Source organism: Orbicella faveolata, unplaced genomic scaffold (assembly GCF_042242905.1).
Source record: "Orbicella faveolata isolate gen_17 unplaced genomic scaffold, um_ofav_v1 contig_48, whole genome shotgun sequence".
Classification (NCBI taxonomy): domain Eukaryota; kingdom Metazoa; phylum Cnidaria; class Anthozoa; order Scleractinia; family Merulinidae; genus Orbicella; species Orbicella faveolata.
The window spans coordinates 8,097,599-8,122,196 of NW_028301578.1; the positions used below are offsets into that span (position 1 = coordinate 8,097,599).

General features: G+C 39.8%; 3 protein-coding genes across 7 annotated transcripts; 2 read left to right on the forward strand and 1 right to left on the reverse strand.

Moving 5' to 3' along the window:
- The first annotated feature begins 249 nt into the window (after positions 1-249).
- Positions 250-24,578, forward strand: LOC110059849 (uncharacterized). 3 transcript variants are annotated; one of them, XM_089280867.1, is made up of 13 exons: positions 250-517; positions 7,442-7,677; positions 9,463-9,645; positions 10,792-10,954; positions 11,840-12,060; positions 12,690-12,909; positions 13,453-13,706; positions 14,330-14,492; positions 15,201-17,503; positions 17,933-17,972; positions 21,535-21,777; positions 22,145-22,222; positions 22,652-24,578. In XM_089280867.1, the coding sequence occupies exons 1-13, from the start codon at positions 496-498 to the stop codon at positions 22,843-22,845; spliced, it is 4,320 nt and encodes a 1,439-aa protein (XP_089136993.1). In that variant the 5' UTR covers positions 250-495; the 3' UTR covers positions 22,846-24,578. The 3 variants fall into 3 exon arrangements, with proteins under 3 accessions (XP_089136993.1, XP_089136994.1, XP_089136995.1); XM_089280868.1 differs by having other exon boundaries at positions 11,843-12,060; XM_089280869.1 differs by lacking the exon at positions 250-517 and adding an exon at positions 1,151-2,146.
- LOC149096344 (uncharacterized) lies at positions 2,219-4,976 on the forward strand. Its single transcript, XM_020750525.2, has 2 exons — positions 2,219-2,478; positions 2,735-4,976. Exons 1-2 carry the CDS (start codon positions 2,305-2,307, stop codon positions 3,812-3,814), a joined length of 1,254 nt encoding a protein of 417 aa, XP_020606184.2. The 5' UTR covers positions 2,219-2,304; the 3' UTR covers positions 3,815-4,976.
- LOC149096345 (uncharacterized) lies at positions 4,246-6,333 on the reverse strand. 3 transcript variants are annotated; one of them, XM_089280870.1, is made up of 2 exons: positions 5,997-6,333; positions 4,246-5,587 (listed from the first exon to the last, which is right to left on the reverse strand). In XM_089280870.1, the coding sequence occupies exons 1-2, from the start codon at positions 6,116-6,118 to the stop codon at positions 4,339-4,341; spliced, it is 1,371 nt and encodes a 456-aa protein (XP_089136996.1). In that variant the 5' UTR covers positions 6,119-6,333; the 3' UTR covers positions 4,246-4,338. The 3 variants fall into 3 exon arrangements, with proteins under 3 accessions (XP_089136996.1, XP_089136997.1, XP_089136998.1); XM_089280871.1 differs by having other exon boundaries at positions 5,849-6,037; XM_089280872.1 differs by lacking the exon at positions 5,997-6,333 and adding an exon at positions 5,724-5,805.
- Positions 24,579-24,598: the final 20 nt, after the last annotated feature.

Here is a 24,598-nt window from a genome sequence, read left to right on the forward strand (position 1 = left end):
TTTTGCTATTTTGAGTTCGCGGAACGACCCGTTTCGAAATATACGCTCATTGACCACGCCATCTTTTAGAGTGGATCTACCGCGAATGGTCAGCGGGTCTGTATATTAAACGGAGAAATGATGGCACAATTGTTAACATATTCGATACGTCTTTTCCTTTCGGCATTGATGGAAAGAAGGTTGAGCCTTTGTTACGTGTCTGCGGTATTGCCCATTACACGTGACTGAGCTTTGAAGAGAAATACGAGGGTAAATTTATAGTCGGATCGCCCGACTAATACGGGTAGAACATCGGGCTCGCCCCAGCCCATACCTCGGTCAAATGACGCAGCATTCTTCACGGTTGTGGCGACAACATAGGCCGTTTTTGCATACCGGAAGTAAAGTCCGGTTTGCTAGTTCTTTCGAAGACTGCTACTTTAACAATTGTTTTCTCAACATGGGATGTACTAAACACGCTTAACATTACACGTGAAAAGCGCCTGGCGTCAGAAAATGATGGGAGACGGCGAGAGCGGTAAGACATAATAATTATAGTTTATGGACAAAATACAAACATTTAGATCGTGCCCCGACACGTCACTTAGTTCAATTGACTCCTTGATAAGAAGATTTCAATTGCCCATCGACTAATTCACGAAAGAAGCTTAGAATATGGCGGCAACAAATAATACTTCATCCCAATGCAAACCTCAGTAACACATTCAGATATTGTATCTAAGTCATTGAAACATCGAAACAACTGGAATGGGTCGCAATTTTCACGAGTCCCAGCGTGGGGTTGGAAACAATTGAATCGGGATTGAATTAGAGTTTAACAACTGTGCATTGACTCCATCTTCAGTTATCCTATTTGATGCACAGAATTGTGTGAAAATCACAGTTGCTGCGGTATTGTACATGTAATATTAGCTTAATCCTATAGCAACAATGAACCTTTGTTTCACGGCATGCGCTGAACGCCTCGGCAGCCGAACTACCGAACGACAGTTCTCGACTTCGGCCTCAAGTTTTCTTTTCACTGATTCAGTGCTCAGTTCATACACCCCGCAGCAAGGGTTTCATTTCAATCTATCGGTGTTAGCATCGATTCGTTCACCAATATTTGATTTTTAATACTGTCTTAAACTTTGAACATTGATATTGATATGTCTTGCGTGGCGAGCGTTGGACACATGCACCGTGTTGTTGTGTACACAGTCTGACCAAACTACATGGTGACCTCATAGAATCTAGAGCTGTTACTCACTGGTACTGTTAATTATTTTTTAATGTTGTTGGCCGTTAACAGAGAGAAAGAGGGAGGGAGGGACAGAGACCGTCGAAATACGACACCTATCTAAGATTTTCTTAATCCGGCTCGACTTCCTAATCGCAATTAGCATTTCGATCACGCAAATCATAATGGCATTTTAATACTTTAGACTGAATAGACAAACGAAAAAACACTACGCGAAAAAACAAAGTAGAACACACCTATTGCTGGCTTAAAGCACGCGGAATACTCAACTTGATACACACTGAGGCAAATATTTATAAGACCACGCTATACCGGTAATTCTCTCATACCGTAGAATGATCAAATATTGTAGAGGCTTGTCTGCACAAAAGGACAGACGAAATACTTGTCAACGTCGATTTTCAGGCAAAGTATCCGGATAAGAGGGCGAGCACGGAGTAGCAAAGTCACTGACTGTATCAAAAACCAAAATGGTTGGAAACACAGACACTGAATATCTGTCGAGCCACTTTTCGAAAACATTGTTCCGCTTCGAAGCGGCTGATATCTTTACGCGCACGTATTCGTCTGGCGTGATGATCTTGAAAACCTAAACACGGGCGGACTTTGAATAATTCTGAACTAAATGTGCAGCAGTAAAAAAAGGGTGACTACGTCAGGAGCAAAGTTTAAACAATACTGCCGCAACATTTCCGATTCGACTGATTTTAATCTCTCCCATATGTGAACTGGAAAAACTACACACGCATGTAACGCAATCTTTGTTCCGCTCAATGCGCGTGTCAGCAACACTGAACAAAGAACGTGAAGTACGGCATGGGCAAGAATGGGCAAGTGGAGAATAGAGACTGAAGGCTTAGAAAATAGCATGAAAATTGAATCTCTCGGAATGAGAAATTGAAAAGCGTAAGTATTTATTGAAAATTTAAGATGGGGAATTAAAAACTTTGTGTTACCGTAACGTCGAGAAAAGCCACTGTCCGCCATAGAGTTCTAAAGCTTTGACGTCACGTTGTCATGGAAGCAGAATTTTCTGTTCTAAACAAACGCGCTCAGCGAGAAAAATGGCGTCGCTTTCAATCGCTTCGTTGATCTCTTTCTTCTTTGAAGAAAAAAAATCCATTGAGCGGGGAGAAAATCATTATAAATCGGATCATATTGAGTCATTCAGTTACCAACAGGGTGTTCTACGCGGAGAGGTCCATGCAAGCATGAAAAAAAAGGTCTACAAAGTCACGGTGAGTAGAGCGATCGTTTTTAAACAGTTGCCGAAGTAATATTTGTAGATATTCAGCACGCATCCTCTTGTTTTCTCCTTAAATTTCACAATTCAGCGTTAGTCAGTTTATATTTATTTCAACTTCTACGGCTCCTTGAAACAATTAAAGCGTGTAGGCCTTTTTCGTCCGAAAATCGTAAAGCTACGATCGTCTATCAGAGAAGTTATGTTGACTTAGTTTTCTTATGTTGTACTTCTCATCTGAACCCTTTTAGATATACCTAAATGAGCAATTTGACATAAAATCCACGGAGTGTGAATGTCCAAGGGGTAAATTCAAATGCAGCCACGCAGCTGCACTTTTTATCCACGGCATTCACAACCTCAGCCGCACGGACATCGAGTGCCAATGGAGGAAGAGGAAGTCAAACAGCTCCCTGTCACTGCTGGCAGTCGAAGAAATGTTTCCCCTGCCAAAGAAGTATGTGGCGATCTCTAGAACTCCTGATGCATTAGATCGGTCTGCACTCTATGAAGACTTGAAAGAGTATGGTAGATTCACTGGTCTGTGCTGGCTTATGAGCCCTGAACCAGCACCCGAAGCCAAACTGCCCATTCCAACAATTGAAGAAATTATTTATTCAGACGAGTTTCTTCAAACCAGAGAGTCCCAACAACAGCTGGATTGCTTGGTGCGTAAAGCCAAGGTCGACGAAAGGGATATCGTCTTAGTCAGTGAAATGACTGTGGGCCAGCGAGACAACCCAACCTGGCATCTTGCAAGAAGAGGAAGACTGACTGCAAGCAATTTTGGCTCTGTTTTGCAGGCAAAAAGAGTCACTCCATCCCTTCTGAAACGACTCCTTGGGGAGTATGATTTGTCCCGAGTTAAGGCAGTACAGTGGGGGGTAAACAATGAAACAGAAGCTCTCAGAGCATTTACAAGGTTAACTGGAAAGACTGTCCTGGAAACTGGAATATGGCTGGATGCTTCTGGAATTATTGGTGCCTCCCCTGATGGCCTAGTGGATGAAGATTCTGTTTTGGAAGCAAAGTGTCCCTACACGGAAAGAAACATGACAATTGAAGAGGCAGTCAACACCTCTCCCAATTTCTGCTTGGAGAAAACTGAAGGTGGCCAATATGCTTTGAAGAAAGAACATGTTTATTGGCATCAAATTCAAGGGGAGATGTACTTCTCTCGCCGGAAGTTTTGTTATTTTGTTATCTGGACAGCTAAAGATGTGGTAGTTTTAAAAATAGCAAGGGATGAAACTTGGAGTGAAAACATTCCAAAGCTTATGCAGTTTTATTTTGATCACCTCTTCCCAAAGGTTGTTGAGGGACAGTTATAACCTTACATGATTGTCATCTATAATAATATTATAAAGAATTTGGGCTTTATGTATTTCCTTGGGTAATCCCATTAGAAAAGATTGGGAATGCTTGTCAGGCAATTGAAATTGAACCCCTAAAAGAGCACAATCTGAGGAAGTCCTGCAGTCCTGTTGTGCAAACTTATTTTTGAAAGTTCCCCCCCCCCCCTTTCCCGACATTACCTCAAGGTCTGAATCTTTCACTGCCTTAGTGTAGATAATTTAAAATTAAAATTTAATTTGTAATATAAACACCTGACCCACTTAAAGTGCACTTATTCATGATTATTCATTGGGTGTCATAAGGGTGGGTGAGGGTGTAAGGGTGCACTCCATATACACCAGCCAGAAGACTATTTTTAAGTTAGTGTTAACCCTCATTGTGTGGGTGAAGATATACATAATGTAAATCCACTAATGATTGCAGATTTATTTCACTCCAAATAACCAATGTATTTTACCTAGTTAATACTTAATTCCATTTCAACAATAAATATTTATTATTAATCAAATTCATAACCCTCACATCCCTCCTTGATGAGAGGAAACTGTAAATTGACTAGTGAGGCACACAGTTGAAATATGATGTCTGCATGACAACGCAAATATGAGGGTATAAAACTTAAGATCTTAAAGTCCTTAAGCCTAGCATTTGCCCGCTCAACATGAATTCTGCATTTTGCTATGGCCTTTGTTGCCCTTGCTTCACTCTCGGTGAATGCACCATTGTTTAAAAAAGGTGGTATATTTACAGAAACACCATTTGGTACAAGATCCTGTATAACAAAACCCTTGTCTGCCAGGACCATATCTCCAGCAGTTAGGTGGTTTAGCAATCCTGATTGCTGCACAATTGCCTTGTCGGATATCGACCCTGGATAAAGTTTACTTACATAAGTAATAACACCATTTGGGGCTACACCCACAATAACCTTGAAGGAATGCATTCCCCTATAGTTAGAATAGGTAGCATTTTGCTGGCTCATTAGCCCAGGTGTGGCAATCTCAATATCTGTACAGTCTATTACAACTCTACAAGAACCAAATTGACTGAAAGATGATGGGGCAGACAACTTGTTCTTATCCCTACTTGGAATTGATGTCATGAGGTCATTAAATAAAATTGAGTGCAGTACATGAATGAAGGTTGTTACAATATTTGCTATTGTGGATACACTGCAATTAAATAACTGTGCAAGGTGAAGGTTTGTATAATTTTGTCTTACTTTCATCAAGGTAATAAATATTTGGTCTTCAAAAGTAATTGATTCAACTTTCCAACCAGCAAAGTAATTGATGGCCTGTTTGAACCTGCATGTATAATTAACAACAATGTGAAAAACTTCCTTTGTTGGAAGGCCAGTCTCCATCTTTAAAACATTTTCATCAATTGCTGACACTGTGTAATGTTTTTGCAAGTAGTCATTTTTTTCTTTAAGGTCCATTAGGTCCCTTTCTGCTTGTTGCAGTTCTGCTTCCAGGATAATTTCTCTTGTTGTTGATGGTCTCTCCAAAATTTCCCCACTGTCTTCTTGACAGTCTTGTTCTTTTTCCCTTGCTGCTTTTATCATATCTTGCAGAGACTCCTTCTTTGCTGGCTCGATTTTTTTCTTCTTTTTTGGCTTTCCTTCTTCTGCAGCGAAGAGTTTGTCTTGATTTCTCTTGAAAATTTCAGGACCATTGCTTTTATTTCCATCTCTGAAATGGCAACTGCAGACTCGGGCGTGTTTTCCTGGCTCTCTATCTTGTCTCCTGTAGCGGAAAGAGGATTATTTTAGCAGCATATTTTGAAAAGAAACCACCTTCATTTAAAATAAAAGAAAATGCAAATACTGTGGGCATTGGTAAACGTATAAAGCTGGATTATTAAAAGCAACTACAACCAAACCTGTGGTATCTAACATTAATTTCAAGCGAGTCGAACGTTAATTCTCCTCTTCAAGGAAAGACATTTAAAATCTGCAGAAAGGCCACCCAACAACCCATAACAAATAGTAAGCAAACTTTACGAACTTCGTAATAAATGTGAGCTTGAGCTTAGTTTCATAACAAAGATGGCGACAGTCTATCTGCATCAACGGGACTGCGTGCAAACGTACTTTTCTTATCACGTATGTATCATGATCCGGGATAAGTATTTAAACCTCTGACCTTTACTAACCTCAGTAGGCGAACCCATCTTCTGTATTCATCCAGCTTTTTCTCCTTGTTAGGGAATCCGAAAAACCGGCACGTATGGCTTTCCGAGTGGTGGTCACACTCGGGCGCGAAGCAATGCACCATTTCGATCGTTTCCTTTCAAATTCCTTTTCAGTTTTACAACTTTCGTGTGAATTACAACGTCAATCGTATTCGAAGTCTCCTGGTGCTTTTCTAAACGATAATTACACCCTTGACCTCTTCAATACAAAAGCTACGAAAAGGACGCGCAATATGACAAGCGTTTGTTTAGAACAGGAATTTTTAGCGCCATGGTAACGTGACGTCACACTTTAGGACTCTATACAGCACATGAAATATTCGATCGTCTGCTTCAATCAACATAGGGTCAATACTATCCGCTGGATAAGGTTATCCGCTCTTTGTACAACTTTTGCCTGGTTGGGCTGCTTCAATGATTCACATGCATATTTGGCCTGCTAAAACACAGCCATTGTTGGCTACCCGTTTGAGAAAATGGATTTAGCTTTGCATCAGCGAGTCAAAAGTTCTTAACATTATCGGCGCGTTGCCCACACACCAAAAAATAATAAATCGAAAACTTTGCGGAATGATAGAACGTTTTCGGCAAGACCCAATACTTCAGTATCCCGGGTCAGTATCCAATTCACGTGGATCTCAGTGAAGATCATTGATACGAAACGCAGAGTGAAAAATAAAAAGAGAAAAAAGAAAAAAACAGCTTTATTTTGGACATAACGCTACAGGATTGAACTAAGAAAATTTGCAATTTACAATTTCCTGCTAAATGCGGTGTTTCCGCCAATCTTATGACATGGTTTAGTAACATTACTACTGCCATTTACGTGACATTTCAGTATTCACTTAATGATTTCAAAGCTTGTTTCTTACTGGGTTTTTTTCCTTCTTAATTTTCCGTCAAATACTAAAATAGCCGTTGATGAAGCGATATAACTCATATTTTTTTCACAAGGATAAACTCTATTAAACCTTGCAAAAACGTGACTTCGTGATCATACGACAAGAGTGTTACATGGTCCATTGATGCAACTTATCCCACATACGTCATTGCTCGTCGAATATGGACAAAAGTCGAAAGCGATGATAAAAATCCAAAATAGCTCTTTGAACGTGACCAAAACGAGGGGAAATTACCACTGTAAGCGATCAGCAGTATGCAAGCTGAGTTTGCCTGTGTTTTGTCTGATCTAACACTACGGCAAACTGAGCCTAGCTATTCCTTGTCGGAGATGAAGACGCCGTTTGATATCAAAGCCCTGGACTATGGATATATTCACCTTACCTCACCTATCTTCTTCGCGCTCTGTTGCGCATAAGGCCGCAAATGGATATATTAAACCTTCAGAAAGACTGCCAGACGTTAAAGTGATTCTCATTAGTATTTCCTTCTTTACTGCTTAACAGATGCAGTTACAGCAACTGATGATGGATCAGAAGAAAGTGAAATTAGGGAAGAGTTTGTACACGTGCCGGCGTATTTGAAAGGCTACGTCATCGGCATGGGTGGAAAAGTAGTGAAAAAAATTCAACAGGAATCTGGAGCGAAAGTTGTGGCAAAGCCAAAGAACGAGGACGGGTTTACAGTCACTGGTAATGAAGAGCAAAGAGCAAGCGCGAAGAAACTTATATCACAAAAAGTGGTAAGTTTTAGTCACCTGAGAATACAGCGGAACTTCTCTTTGCAACACCCTCTTGTAAGCATCTCTTGTAAGCTCGGGGTCGCATCAGACAAGAACAAAAATTCCATGTCAATCGACTATATGAGAAACCTTTCACAAGCGGTAACCTATCGCAAAACGAGCCGTATCGCTATAATGGTCATGGTTTGTATCTATTTTTTGTCCCTCATTAATGTCATAGGGTTGCCACCACCCACGCCCTTCCCTTTTTGGCTCTCATCTCTCATCTAGGGTCTCACTCATATTTATGTAATCAGTCACCTTGCGTGGCTATATAAACAATAGCATCCATTTGGCGCGAAAATATGTTAGGATATTTGTCCGCGGACATTATCTGTTTGGAGAAGCGAGCTTCGAGGAACAGATAATGTCCAAGGACAAATATCCGAGCATATTTTCGCCCCAAATGGAGGCTATTGTGTTTATTATTCTTCAAATCTTTTTCGCAACGCGCGCAGTTTTTAAAATTGGGGAATATTCTCGGATATTGCCCAGTTTTAGCTGGGTAATATTCGGTCACGTGACGCATTTAGACCAATCGCGCGCGAGCGAAAATATTTGATGGATTATTATCTCGGAGATTCCCCAGTTTTAGTTGGGAATATTCGGTCACTTACGTGTTTAGACCAATCGCACGCGAGCGAAAATATTTGATGGATTATAATTATGAATATCTGCCTTCTTTCGTTGGGATATTTTCCTCTTTATTTGTTAGGTTGCCTTGCTACAATCGCCCAATTGTATGGGATTGTACCACTTGTTTTGAGAAGTTCCTATTTTAGGAACATAGTTAATTAATGAGCGCGGCTCCCTGAAGAGGTTCCTTTCTTTGAGAGGCTTCTACTTGGACATTTATGTAGGGATATCCTTAGAAATAATAAAGTATTTTATTTTGAAACAGAAAATAAGCTTACTTTGAAACAGAAAATAAGATTCTGCTGTTATTGTTTTGTACAAAGTGACTGGGTTTATATTTATCAGCTTGTGCAAAGACCAAGACCCAGAATATTTGAAGTTCCGGAACTTTCCTCATTGGTACAAGAAAATATTGAGAAGCATTTTTGACCATTAGAAATGAAGGAAGCCATGTTGCCGTCTTCGAGTGGAGAGAGTGAGATATCAGACCCTATTGAAGAAAGAGACGACTAGAGCTCCCAATTTTTATTTACCAAACACTTGTGTAGCATCCACTTGTTTGTATTAAGCTGCCATGTAGGCCGCATGCTCGGTAAAGTTTGAAATCAAGGATGATTTAAGATATGAATTTTGCCCTGGCCGTTTTTACACTAGAGACGCAAAAACCGCTTGGGACGGACTTGGGCGAACATTATTGAAGTCCGTCTAGATCTGGTTATGCGTTTCGTAGTTCGTTTAGTATAAAGACTGACATAAGTAAGATATTCGTCTAGACGAGCTATCTTCTGTGGGCATGAGGTGCGTCGTTCAAGGTGAACTTGAAGAGATAGTTCGCCTAGTCAATATCTTTGCTTAGAAACCCTTCATTTGTCCGGGAGAGCAATCTTTTAGATTCTGACAGGAACTTTTTTTCGAGCAACTTTTCCGTAATTTACCAGAGCAATTTAGATGGGCCTAACCGCTGTAAGTCTTTGAGTGAGTGAGTGTTGTGATTTAATCTCATCCTTACATATTTGGTGTTCATTCAGCTTTCAAATTGAAACGAACCTTGGCTTAGAAATGTTTGCTTCTGCTAGCTTAATTATGAATATCATTTGACTATATTTGCAGGATGGAGGAAAAATGACGCATAAGGAAAACCAGCTCAACAAAGACTGCTATTTTATAGACGGATGGAATCTCCCTGCAGATTGTCAACTCAAACTGGAGCAGATTGTGAAAGAGGATGGTATTGATCTTCCAGAATCTCTTGGGCAGTACCGAATAAAGCCAGCCAAGTCGTATGATGCACAGGTATGAGAAAAATGTCTCTAATAAGTTGTGTAACTAGAAAGGGAAAGAATCTCTGGAAAGGTCTGCAAATGTTGGTGACGGGGAAATCATGAAAAGTTAACTAATTCAAAAGATGAGACGGAATTCTTTCCACTTCCCTCCATCCACTTCCTTTCACTTTGAGTAGACTAAAAAAAAAACTAATCTATAATAATAATAATAATAATAATAATAATAATAACAACGAATATTTATACAGGATAGCCCTTCAGTGCAAGGGTACTGTTATCAAAGGGGTCCTGTCTAAATAACATAATATAAGGGTTAAAAACTAAAATAAGTTAAGAATGACTTCGTAAATTATGAACTACAATACACAAAACATTGATCTAAAGACTCCCTAAATAGTACCCTACTGCTAATTTGCTTGATATTTAAAGGTAAAGAATTAAAAGCTGAAGCGCCTAAAAAGTAAAAACTTTTTCGAGCAAAGTCAAGTTTCACTTTCGGCAGAGCAATGGTGGTCCCGCTGTTCCTCGTATTAAAATCGTGGGTTAAAAAATTAAAATAATTTTTAAAAGGACTACAAACGTTGCCTTTTAGGCAATCAAAAACAAATAAACAAGCCTTTTTCTTTACAAAATTTTCAATTGTGGATAGGCGGAGTTCACAGTTTAGACATTTGGAGTTTGGCAGAATAATTCTGTGACTTCGTTGTTCCAAGTTTCTTATTTAGCACCTACGTGTCTCTGACCAACCAAGCGTAATTTGGCCGCAGTAAGTGAAGATGGGCATTATCATTGCTCTATAGATTCGTTCAGCACTTAACGTGTCAGTGTTAGAGCAGATTCGTCGTAATAAGTTCACTCTTCCTGCAGCTTTCTTGTATGTTTTGTAAAAGTGCATATCAAGATTCAGTGTAGGGTCCAGATGGACACCTAGATACTTGTAATTTGTAGTCATGTCGCTACTAGATCCATACTTATGTGACTCTCATTACCATAATCATCGTCGTCGTCGTCATCGTCACCACCACCACCACCACCACCACCATCATCATCATCATCATCATCATCACCATCAACGTAATCATCAACGTGTTCGAATATGTCCTACTTTCATTACACGCACGACACATTCCTTTAGATTGGTTATTTTTGGTTGCAGGAGTCCTGTTGTTCAAATGATGACCCAAGCTTTATGTCGAAAATTGAGGATGACACTTTGGAATCCCTGCGTAGGATTAAAAGAGAGATGGAGACGAAGACGCAGCTTGAGGCCGAAATGTGGTGTCACTTTGGCATGTTTATCATCCGCCGACCTATCGAAGGTGCTGATAAACTGTAAAAACAAGCAAGGTCGATTATACGGCGAGGAATATATATTTAAAACCAATATAGGAAGGCTGTGCCTCCCAAAATGTTGGCTTTAAATATATTTTCCTCGCAGTGTAACCAGCGTTGCTTGTTTTTACCGTGCATTAATTCCAATTTTATAGCTGCTTAGATCCACTACAGGATCCGGCTCTTTTGTTTTGCAGCGATGGCCCTTCCTTATATATTCCAGTTCTGTCGAAGGTATTACCTGCTAATTGTGGAAGCTTCATAAACTGATTAAACATACATCCTGTCTAGAAGACTTGGCATAAGATTAGGCCTTTATTTCACAGTCTAAAATGCTCGTTGTATTCACGAGGAAGTGTTTTATAATGCAACTCAGCGCAGCACAAAGTGATGCAATGTAATTTACTGTACTGTAATATAATGGTATGTATTTTTAAGGCTCAGTAAACACGCCGAAATGGGTCAGCTTACTAGCGGATCTACAGTGCTAATCATGAATAATAAAGAACTCATTTCCTTAGTTGAAAGCTGAGTGAGGTGGGATCAAGTAATCACATATCCATATTAAAGCTGGTTGGGGCTTTCGTCAAAATATGGAAATGCGGGCGAAAAAAATAACATTGACATAATCTCCTTGAGATAGACCCACAGCAGGCACGTTGAAATAGAGTACCAAGATACCTCTATTCGGACAGTTGATGCAAATAATTTCACTCAATAGATAGCCTTGGGAAAAAAGACGCTTTTATCGATCCCATGTCTACAGAACTAAATTTATCGCGACCTGATTTAAGGACCGAATCTTCACTCGATCTTAATTTGCAATGTTCATTAACTTTAGACGTTACGCATTGGTTTTTGTTGATATTTAGCAGATGAAGCTGCTGATGGGGAATGCACCATTGAAGAGGCTTCCAGCAAGTTACAAGAGAATCATTGGAGAGGCTCATTTAAAGGAGGAGTTAACCTTAACCAGAAAATCGTTAAAGATCATCTATATGCCTTTGACAAAACGCCCGCAGAATACAGAGAGTATTCGTCAAGATACGATTTAACATTTGTTCAGCCAAATGGTCGGCAAATATTTTTAAGGGTAGGCTCTCAAAACACTAATTTCGCAATCCCTCCCTAATGACCTATCCTCTAACATCAGAATATGACTTAATCATCGTAAAACGATGTATAGAAATTGAAAAAGATGAGCATCAAAGAAAAATATAAAAGAAAAATTATCTAAGTTTCACAAGAGTACTAGTAATTTTCAGGACAACTGGGCTTCAGGTTCGAAAACAATTGGCCTAGATTGTTTCCGAAAAATTATTGTTATGTTATTATCTTTTAACGATGTTCCACTCTCGCCAAATTTCATTTTAGATTCCAATAGCAGTTGACATGATCTTCTTTCACCACATAGACGTAAGTCAGGTTAAAAAAAAAAAAAAAAGAAAAAGAAAAAAAAACTTTATGTTTAGGAGAGGTGACGTCGTTAAAGATGAGCGTTTCTTGAGAGATGCTTTCGTTTGTTAGGAAATAGGTATGTGATAAACAACAAAACAACAACAAGAATGCAGATGTGAGTGATCATTTTGATTGATCACTCACATCTTCGCATTCTTAAGCTTTTACTTCACAGTTCAAATAAATGATTTTTTTATATATTCACACTCATTTCAAACAACAACAGCAACAGCGGTATGAATTTTTTTGTCCTGAATTCCACAGCTGTGGGCAACAAAGAAGAACCTTGGCAAAAGGTTGGAGGACATCCCACTCCCTTCACGTGACATAAAGAACGTACTGGAGGAAATACACTTCAAAGATGAATTAACACGGTCACGATGCCGAGGGTGGCTATCGCTACCATCTACAAGATATATGCGGGCAGACATTTTGTTTCCTGGCTGCGACTTTGATTGCAGGCTAACCATCACCGGGCATAATGGTATGTTGTTGTCGAGTAAAATCAAGTGCCCCATGTTTTTTCTCTGATGTACTCGACCCTCTTTACAGTCAGTCTTCGTTATGCGACTAGTATTTGCGAGATTAAAACATCACTGCAATTTTTCTTTGTAGTTTACAGCAATTGAATCGACTCTTGAATATTCAGTCTCTGGAAATCTCTGAAAGGATCAATCTATCACAAAAATAATTTTGGCCATGCACATATTTTTACAAAAAATAAAATCCGATCTTTCTACCTTCGATAAACCAGGGAAGCTACTACGATTATATTACTGGCCTCAACACCTGTTTTTAAGCCCTTACCTAGTACCCTTTTTCAAACCTCCGCGCGAAACTGACAAGAAGTGCCCAGTTGGCTGATCAGTCTGCTGCCGCGTCGAAGAATAGCAATGGTCTATCGTATGGTATAAGGCAGCTTCAAATGAATAAAAAAATGGAGGAGTGTTGTTCAAAACACTTATCTCTGTAACACTCACAAACGTCAATGAAAGACCATACCATTGTGTCATTTTTTTTTTAACAGGCAGTGCTTTTGTAACCGACCCTTTGCTCAGTGAAGAGACAAGACGTATCTTGGTAAACTACCTCTCCGAAGTGACATTTGTAGATGAAGATGACTTTGGACTTCGCCTTCCAGAAAGGAATATGCCCGATGGATTTGAGCTATCTCATATGCGATGCTGTGAAAGATCACTCTATGGATTCATGCCTGGATTTACAATTGTGCTTTCCAAGGAAATCTCGCCGGACATCAAAACGGCGACCTCCAGAGTTTCGGTATGACATTTTAAAGGATGTTTCTCTTTGAAAGAATATCTATTTTCAGCCTAAATATTTAATAAATATTTTATAGAGATAAATACAATTCTTTTTAGGTGTGGATTGGTTTTTATGGTCACTCTTTTTCACTGTAATTGTTATAGTGTCATTAGAAAGTTAAATATCTATCTCGAAAGAAAAAAGCAACTTATCATACCGAGAAGCTAGAGCTCGTCTTTGATTTTGTAAGACAAGTTATAACAAACGTGAATATAAATATAAAGCTTGACGAGACAAGAGTTGCAATTGGTAGCGAAGACAATATTCGGGCACTATTATTGTTTAAAAAAGAATTGACGTTATTTCCCTCCACTTATATTGTTATTGCGGTATATGGGAAAATACGTTGCCGATAGGCCATCGTCCTTACGTAGTGCGGAAGGTTTTCTAACGTGAAGCACAGTCTCTTTCCGAATTTTCAACTAAAAGTGGCACAATGCTTCGAACATTGATAAACCACTTTTATGTAGTCTTGAAGTGGATATTACATAGCGTTTATAACAAACCTTGCTTGAAAGCGCTATTATTTCTGCTCTCATTAAAATATGAATAAAAATGTATCTTATTTTTCTTTTCTGCAGACCGCCTTCTACTTACTCTGTGACGAATGGGAGGAGTTACTCCATAAAGGCGAATGGGAACCGGGAGCCGTGGTGAAAACACTTCCTGATTTCCTCCGATTTGTGAAGAGAGTACAAAGTTTGGTAGTTTTCGAAATGAAACAGACCGGTCTGTCACCAACAAGTAAGCAAAATCTCTCACTTAAGAGGTTGGTAGGCTGGTGCGCTGTGTCATTGGCGTAAGGGCTACGAGTAAACTCCTCCCTAAATTAATGCTAAGGAAAGTTGAATTGCGGGTTCGATCTCTTCAACGGTACTCTTCTATGCTTTCTACTCAGACAGTTTCATCTCGTGCGATCAGAGTGGTAACAAACCCACAACCTCCAAGACCACGCTCTTCCCGCTCGGTTATTCTGCGTTTAGCTAGGTGCATATATCAAGTACTTTGCATACTGCTAAGATCTGATTGTCGAAACGTGGAATATTCACTATGGAAGTGAAGTGAGATGGTGAAATCTAGTGTGGTTAATGAATGAAAGGTGTGTACTTGGAACATGAAAAATTCAGAGTTCTACCAACAGGAGCCAGTCAATGCTTTATTTGTCTATCGTGACAACATAGAATCCGTACCCTTTGCGTACAATATCATCCCTTCCACGTTATGAGTTTATCATCGTTTGAATCAATACTTATTAACTGGATTTATATTTAAACCAGATCTAATTTCATAAGTGTTTCATGATGTACATTGCTGGTGGGTGACAAAAGCTTTACATACATACAACAAACAGTAAAAATATGTGTTCAGAAACCTTCCTTCCTCAAAAAACAAGTCAAGATATTATTTGGCTGATTTTCATCGTAAATGAATTATCCTTTCATTATGTTTCAGTCCCTGCAGAAATTCTTGCGCGAGGTCCCTCAGCGCTGGAGGCCTACAACAAGGCTCTTGCTGATGGAAAAACGACAGTCAAAAGGGTTCCAATAATGCTGATAGGACAAGACAGAGCCGGAAAGACCAGTTTAAAGAAGTCGTTGAGAGGGATATGTTTCGATCCAAAGGAAGACAGTACCGTAGGCATAGATGTGGATCCGTCGTATTTCGAGGTGACCACCGAGACGTGGAAAACAGGGACGACGGAGAAAGGCCAAAATCCTGATGCGGCGATTTCTTTTGATCGTCATGCAGCAATGTTGGTTGTAGAAAACCTAAAGAGGGATGGTGAAAGCTTCTTGTTGGAAGATAGTCCGGAAGAAATAGAAAGTACCTTAGATTCTGAAGTCACTGAATTACCAAAGCAAGCAGGTCCCAACGAGACAACAAAAGATGCCAAGCACGTTGAAATACCCAGCGAAACAAGAGATACCCTCAACGGAGATGCCCACCAGGTACCACCCAGGCCATCCGGAGAGAATCCAGACGTCTCTGATCGTTTTGCTCCACGCGTTCCAGAAGATGTGGCAGTGGCAACTGAAACGTTACTTCAAGGTGGCTGGGAGGATGGCAGGGAACACATTTATTCAACTCTATGGGATTTTTCTGGACAGTCAGTTTATTATGCCACCCACCCCCTCTTTCTGACAGCGCGAGCAATCTACTGTTTGGTTTATGACCTTAGTCTAAATCCTGATGATGTGGCCCCGCCCCTGGTGAAACAAGGAGTGTACGAACCATTCCCAGAAGACTTCGATCTGAAGACTAATTTGGATTATGTTGACTTCTGGATGAGATCTGTTGCTTCCCTGGCTAGTCTAGATGAGAACAGAAGCCTTTTCACCAAATCAGAGGGTCTCCCAAAGAAGCTTCCTGCAGTTTTCCTGGTCTGCACCCATGCTGATACTCCCTATGGCAAACAAGATCCTCGAAAATTAGCCTATAAAGTCCTTGGTTATCTACGAAAAAAAACATCATATGGTGGCCACCTCGTTGACGTGTTCGTTGTGGATAACACAAAGTCAGGTACCGCGTCTGAGTGTCAAGAAGTCGTGCGTTTACGTCAGCAAGTTCTCGCTCTTGCTAAAACTCTACCTCACACAAACGAATCCATCCCGATTAAGTGGTTAAAATTTGACAAGACTCTGAGCGCACTAAGGGAAAAAGGGGACAAATGGATTTCCTTGGAGTGGGCAAAAGAAATTGCGTCAAAAGACTGCAACATTGTTAACGACAGAGAGTTCGAGACACTGATGAACTACTTGCATGATTTGCGAAGTCTGGTTCATTTTGATGACTCGCCAACGTTGAGCAAGTTAGTGGTCTTGGATCCTCAGTGGTTAATAGACCTGTTTAAGAAAGTAATAACTGTACAGCCTGCCTATGAATGCAAAGAAGAGAAATTCTTACAACTATGGGGCAAGCTTGAAGAAGAAGGAATTCTGGATGAGCAACTTTTGACGCATATGTGGAAGCCTTTGATTGGAGACAGAGACACGTATGATAGTCTCGTTGATATCATGGAGAAATTCAGTTTGCTGTGTTGTTGGCCATCAGGTACTTCTGAGAACAAGAGCTACCTGGTACCATCGATGTTGAGGTCACATCCACCAAAAGAGATTGTTAAGCTTCTCGCGTCTGCAAATATACCGTCTCTATTTCTGAAATTCGAAAGTGGTCATGTCCCTCCAGGTTTGTTTCCCCGCTTGGTCTTGAAGTTCTTTCAGTGCGGCGAGTTTTGGAAGCAAGCTAAATCTAAGTTGTTCCACAATTTTGCCAGATTCTTCACCTCTGACGATGAAAACTGCTCTGTGATCCTTCTCTGCCACTCCTCGTCCGTTGAGATTGTTGTTCACAAGGCGACTTCCACCTTGGCCTTGGCTGGTGAACAGTCGTCAGCGATGGCTCTGTCAACAGGTTTCCCATGCCACACTGTAGCCACTGAAGTCACCTGTGCTGGTGCCGTTCGTAAACGACTTGGCTTGATGATGGAGTGCATGCGCAGTGAGTTCAGCTGGCTAAAGAATATCAAATATGACATGCGTGTCCTTTGCCCAATCTGTTGTAACGGAGGTGCCGTCAACTACTGCCCTACTCATAAGAAACAAAGATGCGAGGAAGAACAATGCCTTCACTTCTTGTCTACTTCCAAGTTGTTCAATGACAATGGAAGTACGTTTTGTGACAGGTCTGCTTCGGCACCAGACACTCAAGTTTCGGTTATGCAGTTTTCACATTGGTATGATCTTTCTGGACATCAGGTAATCAAGTCAACGTTTGTGGGTGAATATAAGGTGGCAAACTTTAAGAGTGGTGAAAGAATGAAAGATAGATTGTCACACGCGTACTCGCAAAAACATTGCCAAGTTCTCCCAATAGGAGACCTTGATGTATGACCTTTCTATTCCCGTTAGGAGAACTCGGAAACTCTTTTCCAAGTACTAAGACGTGTGCCAAAGCAAAATTCTTACATTTTTCAACGTTATATATTTTTTTGTCATTAGTCGACGGTTGATTTTTCTAATATTTTGTTGTTTTATTTACACTGCTATAAAAAAACTTATGAAAGAAATAATAGCTAACGGTTGATCTTTAGGCAAAAAATTATGAGACCCCAAGGGAAAAAAATATGAGACATTACTAGATGTAAAATATGCTTTATTGTAACTCTTTGCCTTTCCTCTTCGCAGCTAGCAACCGGCGAACGAGACAGAGGATCTTCTGGTGAAGGTTAGCTGGTCTGATACAGATGATCTCTTTCTGTATCAATTATATATATATATATATATATATATATATATATATATATATATATATATATAAAACAAAGCTAAATTAGAGCTTACATTGATCATTTGGTTCGCCGCGGCACTAATTTAGACAGGCTTATTAAACCTCTGCGATTTCACCTAAATGACCCCACTATGTCTTTACTGTGGGTTAAATTAGCCAGTCACGCTAACAAGAGCATGGTTTGCAGTGGAATCGGTTATTTACCTCTATATTTCAGCCAAAGAGTAGCCGTTACGTGACATTTCATCTCAATATCTGACCGGATTCGCAAAAACATAGCCATAGAATTTGACTTGTCGCTGATAATCTTGCTACAATTCTGTCCTAGAGCTAGCTTTCCACGAGGCTTATCGTAGCTCAAATAGCAGCAAATAACTCTCCTGTATGCCTTTTGAGGCCAGGAAGACTAAATTCACCGTCTTTTCGTTGAATCATGAATTGTACAGTTTAATTAAGAGTGCTTTTAACATGAAATTGGAGTCTAAATCAACACGAACGTACAGATATCAAAACCGCGGCGGAGAGCCAATCTATTGCTTTCTAAAGGCCTGCATCGTCCTAAAAGGACTGAACAAGAGCTTCCTACATCGAGAATCGATTGAAATTCAAACAAACTTGGCTATAGTTAGCAGTAAGCCAAGACTCAACATGTTGTCGTTACGTCAATTATCGCCCGGAAACCACGCAAATAAATTTCTTCCGCGCTAGCGAATCCCAGACAGTTCTGATACTTAGCTAAGCCGATAACGCCTAAAATGGATAAAACAAGGAAATTCTACTCACGATCAGCGCTTGAACTCATGTTCTTCTCTCTCCTCGTGGCCATGTTTTGCTCGCAAATAGCAATGTCACGGATGTACTTCAATTTTGTCGAGCGCGGAATGGCACATCCAGATTTCAACAGATTTTTTTCTAAGTCTTTAGCTACATCAAAGTTCAAAGCAAAGTTCAAAGCAAATATATATATATATATAGGTTGAATAAACAGCAGAAGATGCGAACTTTTCTCGTAGGAGGTCCTTAATTCAGTGGACGTTTCGCCCATTCGGGCTTCTTCAACACTAAGAATATCAATACTCGGAATTGATATTCTTAGTGCTGAAGAAGCCCGAATGAGCGAAACGTCCACTGAATTAAAGACCTCCTATCTATCTATCTATCTATCTATCTATCTATCTATCTATCTATCTATCTATCTATCTATCTATCTATCTATCTATCTATCTATCTATCTATATTTTTGGGGGGGTAACAACCGTTTACGCTTGTGACATTAAAAAGCAGCCACAACGACAACAACAGCGAGTTTGTTAGATATGACTGAGTGTTTCTGTAAACTTATTTTTACGTCACTACCAGTAGGAATATCTTCCCTTGAGTTTGAAGCTGCTGTTACTCACCAAACGAGATTTTATCAAAATAATCTGAAGGACGCGGCACAAATTTTGGTAATAAATAAATGGGCAGTTCTAGCCCTATTGCGTTGCAGTTTTTACTGGTGATCAGTTGCATGGATCTGTTGCACATATCAAAGTATTTAAGTGCTCGTCGCGTAATGGTCAATCAATGAATCAATCAATGAATCAATCAATGAATCAACGAATCAATGAATCAATCAGTTAATCAATTTATTAAAGTCATTGCGTGGGATTGAGGTTACCCTCAGTATCTGAGCCAGAAGCCCATGTTTAAAACGCATGACTAAAATAATGGTAGTTGCCGCACTCGGCCATAGCGAATTCACTTCCATTTGCTTTTCGAATCTGTTTTTCGACTTTTACTGGGAATTGATTTTTTATTTCACATTTGGTTATAAATCCATCTTCGTTTTATCTAGAAGGTAAATGTGGTTTTACTTTTACATTCTATGTAATTTTCAATTTCATTTAATCATATTTTAATAATGGTAATTGAACTGAGTGGAGTGCAATTTGGTCTGAAATCACACGCGTGATTTCAAAATCGAACGAGCGCGCAGCGCGAGTTCGATTTGAAATCACAAGTATGATTTTAGACCAAAATTGCACTCAACTCAGTTCAATTGCCACTTTATTAGATCCATTTTGAAATCGCACAATTTTATGGCCTTAAATTTTAGATTTGTTTGAATTGTTCCAGTAGCCGGTTTGTTGAAAATAGCGAAACCGGAAACGCTTTCACGTCTCACTTAGTATGCGAAACGATGTCATGTGACGAAAACTCATTCGAGCATGACAAAGAAACAAGCACTTCTGAAGTCAGAACGAAAATAGTTTACTTCGTGCTTAAAAGTTCAATTCTCGTGGCCTGAATCAATGATGGAAGGCCTTCCTTTCTTCTTTGGTTGAGGCTGAGACTTCTTGTTGTCTGTGGAGAAGGAATTTGAAGGTGAATCCTGTGTAATTCTGCCATGGATTTCTTTTGAGTTGTGAAACTCCCTCGAGTGCACGATGCCCAGTGGTTAGTACGTTTGTTTGTTTTTTCTTTTAAATACCATTTAATGGCATGATTTTAAACGAGTCCAGCCCGTTTTCATCTCCGTTTCTTTTTGTGACCTCGGCGTAGGACTCAATACTCAGGACCTTGTCAAGTTCTTGCGGTGCCATTTGTTTCAAGATATTTTCAAGATGGCGGGACTGGCACCGGCTTCGTAAGACGTTCGTTCATTCACTATTTTGTGCAGTGTGGCGTATTTTGACTATGTTTACTCACAGCGACAGAGCTGAGCTCTTTTGTTGCTTCGTTTGAAACTACCGGAAACCTGGAAACATCTACCTTCTTGAGATGGCTCTGAATTTGTTGTTGTGTGGTTTTCGTTTGTTTATGTTTTACTGGACTCAGTATCATACGGAACTTGAGCAGATGTTGAAGAAAAAAAAGTTGGGAACTTCCATTAAAGTAGGTCTTCAGCCTAAAGGAGCTCATAATCGTCATTCAGAAACTGTAATTAATTAAATTCGTCAATTTTTTTGGAAAAAAGCTACAATAACAACAGAGTTTTGGCAATAGTAGTTGCAAAATTCTTCACACAGTGGCTTTTTGCCTTTCATTTTCCTGAAATTTTATTGATTACTTTAAATTAATCTTGAAATCTGATTGGTTGTTTTGTTTTACTGTCCCATTCTCATTGGCTGAGAAAAAGATGCGATTTAGAGCAAAAAATAGTGCGATTCGTGAATAAATCGCACCACTGAGAGCCAATCAGATTGCAAGGATAACCAGTGATTTCAAAATGGATTTAATAAATTCTTATATCAGTCTTCTTTTATTTCTCAGTTCAACTTTGCGTTGAAATTTTCCAAGAATTGGTAATTGTTTAAAAAGCTATATCAATCACCACAAAGACTGTTTCAAAAGATATCCAAAGATCGCAAGTCGGGTTTGGAAAAGTCGGGTTTGGAAAAGTCGGCTGCCTCCCGTTTTTTAGCCCCCTTCTCATTGCTTTTGAAATATGACGAAAAACTCTTCCTCCCGTTTGATATATTACTTGAAAACTCTTTTAAAGTACACCTTTCTATAGGAAACGAAGAAAAAGCAATTGCTTTGCCCGATGTGGTCTGCGAATCCCTTTTGTCGCCATCTTGTGATTATAAAGAAATTGTGAATCAGTTCAAAGAGAGTCTGAAGTTGAGTCAAGCCTCTCTGGAAAGGCCAGACGATGAAACCAAGAAGTGGATCCGCTGTTTGGCAAGGGAGGCTAACGTATCAGGTAAACTTGACGTGGTCAAAAGCTTGAGGAACATTTCACGGGCTGGAACTACTGGTGAGTCAATCACATTCGTAATGCATAAATAGTAGAGCTTTTTCGTATTTGATGGCCGACCGCTGGAGATGAAAGCTAGTGCTTGTTTAGCAATTGATTTGCTAAGCACACCTAACAATATTACATTGTTTAAATAGCAGATTTGCCGAGCGCTTTCTACCCTCAATTTGTCTGTACCCTTCGTCTGGAAAAGTTCCTAATTGTTTAGACAGGTAGATGAAAACATTCCTTCACATGGCCGTTCGCTAAAAGGTTTTTTATCTTTATCATCTGAGCTGCTGTGCCATTACCAGAATGCACTTTGCATTTCGCCATCACCCCTTTGGGTTTTTGATGACCTCTTTACTTTAAGCTTTTTTTCTCGTAGGTCCCTTGTTATCTGAAAACCTTGATGTGAGAGCAATTCCTATCAACAAGGGTAGACAGCTTACCTTTGCCTTGAGTGGTAAGACTTTACATGACGTTAATACTTACGCACTTTTATTAGGTTTCCCTTTCAAGAGCGCACACTACTAAAAGACATGAGCATGTCCGCACTTCACTAAACTGAGAAATACCGAAATCTATTGTGGAGTGAAATTTAGTGGCACCTGAGTTTGGTAGACTGCCTGCCCTTAAGGGGTCGACTTGGAATCCAGACACGTTACTTTTCGGATAGAGCGAAGCGTGTCCAGAAGTAAACTTCTGGAGCGGGGCGAGAATCGCAATAAAACACAACCCTAAACCGCTTTGAATACAAACACAAGCCATGCGCTTTTACCACTGTTCCAACACCGGTGCAGGTCAGTCACCATCGTTTTCTCAAATGTTAAGTCAAACTTCAGTCTAAAGAACAAACAAGGTTGTTGTTGTTGGTTTGTTTGTTATGTTGCAGGGGGAGATGATTGGAAGTTAGTTGCTGAGAAACTGGGTTTGAAACCCGACGAGATTCGTTTCCTTGACAACCGCACCCTGAACCCAGCTGAGGCCACGTTGTCTTATGTCGCACATCAACGTCTCTTAACTGTAGGGCATCTTTATGATGTCCTCGCTACTTGTGACTTGCCTTTGATAGCCGATTATCTCTGAAAAGGATAATCTTTAGGTGTTGTGTCCCAGTTGTTTTTTGAAAGCAAGTACAGTCGAAACTCCGATTGCGAACACCTCCCGTCAGCGAGTGCCTTCCATAAGTGGACACCAACAAACCACCATTCCCATGCAGGTGGACACCAATGCTCGTCCCAATGGTGTCCATTTACTGGAGGACCGAACATAGGTGTCCGCTTACAGCAGGTTATAAATCTCTGTTACTGCTTTCAATAGGATGCATAGTTTTGATCCCAAGACAGGAAGAGCTGTTTATCCGCTGGATATCCAATTCGTCAGTGCTAGATAACGACTTGTCATACTAGAGAGGAGTTTTACATTTTTAAAGTAGAGTTTCTAGATATCACAGCTAGAACTATTGAATATTAATTATTGACAAGACACTCGTTAATGAAAGTGAAGAATGATCATCGCAGTAAATTTTCCAATTTAAGCAACTGGAAAGAAGAAGCCTGAAAAAATCAGGGCTTCAACGGGATTCGAACCCGTGACCTCCGCGATACCGGTGCGATGCTCTACCAACTGAGCTATGAGGCCACACATTGGGAGCGAGGTCAATTAATTGAGTTCATATCTTCCCGTAAGGAGTGAAATGATGTGAAATTTATATGAAAAAAAAAAAAAAAAAAAAAAATCTGAAGCCCTGAAGCCCTGAAAAAATCAGGGCTTCAACGGGGTTCGAATCCCGTTGAAGCCCTGATTTTTTCCAGCTTCTTCTTTCCAATTGCTTAAATTGGAAAATTTACTGCGATGATCATTCTTCACTTTCATCTACAACCGCAGTTCATATATGAATTATTTCATATAAACTTCACAGCAGTCGTTAATGTCCCTAAAGAAGTTCAAAACTGTTCGCAGATTTGCATATTCCTACAATATAGTGATAGAAATTAAGTGTCGTACCTGTCGTAAAAAAGTCCCTTCCAGTTAGTGAGTTTCTTCACGCTTGAGTTGTACGTAACGAAGACAAATTGCGCGTTACATAGTTCAAATTGCCAATCTCACGTAAAATTTTTTTTTGGTAGTAACGCATTTCAAAGGCAATGTTTCAGTAGTTTTTCAAGTAGTTTTGGGCGAGTATAAAATTAGAGTTAAGGGTGCACGTGAAGTAAATGACCCAAAAAGAGAGGAAAAAAGCTTATCAGAACATAAATATTTTGAATTGCAAAATTTGACAAAATGGTTTTGTAACGAACTTTTTTTTTTTTGGTACCGCGCATGTGCGCGTGACCATTATTTTAATCGCGTCGTGCAAGTGACAGTAGGACATTCGCAAACAAGTCCGGAACGTGACGTCAATCTTCACACTCTCGCGCCGGTAGATTTTTGTTGCACGCAGGCCAAAAATTTTTACAATGTACGACCAAGATAATTGGTAGCTGAACTTTGGAAAATTAAAAAAAAAAAACATAGCTTACAACAGCTTTAACAAGATGTGTAAAATGAAAGTCTGTGCTATCAGGAATGGGCTCCTGGTGCTATTCAGTTTTCGCTATCAAGCGGGCGAGAGCCGGCGAGAATCAGGAAGCTTTAGTCACGTGTATGACCGGGAATGGTGTCATTCAAATAGCATTACAGCGAATAGCATTGTTTGCACACGTCAGCATTCAGTAACGAGTCTGTTTTTAGTATTGGTTACTTAACTATAAAGCCTTAAACTATTGCCAATAGATTGCTAAGAGTTTAGTAATAAATGGATCCATGTTTTTAAAACACGCCTTTTAGCCATGTTTTT

Coding starts and splice junctions, on each gene's coding strand:
- LOC110059849 (XM_089280867.1), top strand. CDS start 496: ATGATGGGAGACGGCGAGAGCG. Junction 21,778..22,144: donor TTCACGGGCTGGAACTACTG/GTGAGTCAATCA, acceptor TTTTTCTCGTAG/GTCCCTTGTTATCTGAAAAC. Junction 22,223..22,651: donor GCTTACCTTTGCCTTGAGTG/GTAAGACTTTAC, acceptor GTTATGTTGCAG/GGGGAGATGATTGGAAGTTA.
- LOC149096344 (XM_020750525.2), top strand. CDS start 2,305: ATGGCGTCGCTTTCAATCGCTTCGTTGATCTCTTTCTTCTTTGAAGAA. Junction 2,479..2,734: donor AAAAGGTCTACAAAGTCACG/GTGAGTAGAGCG, acceptor GAACCCTTTTAG/ATATACCTAAATGAGCAATT.
- LOC149096345 (XM_089280870.1), bottom strand. CDS start 6,118: ATGGTGCATTGCTTCGCGCCCGAGTGTGACCACCACTCGGAAAGCCAT. Junction 5,588..5,996: donor AGATGGGTTCGCCTACTGAG/GTTAGTAAAGGT, acceptor TTTCCGCTACAG/GAGACAAGATAGAGAGCCAG.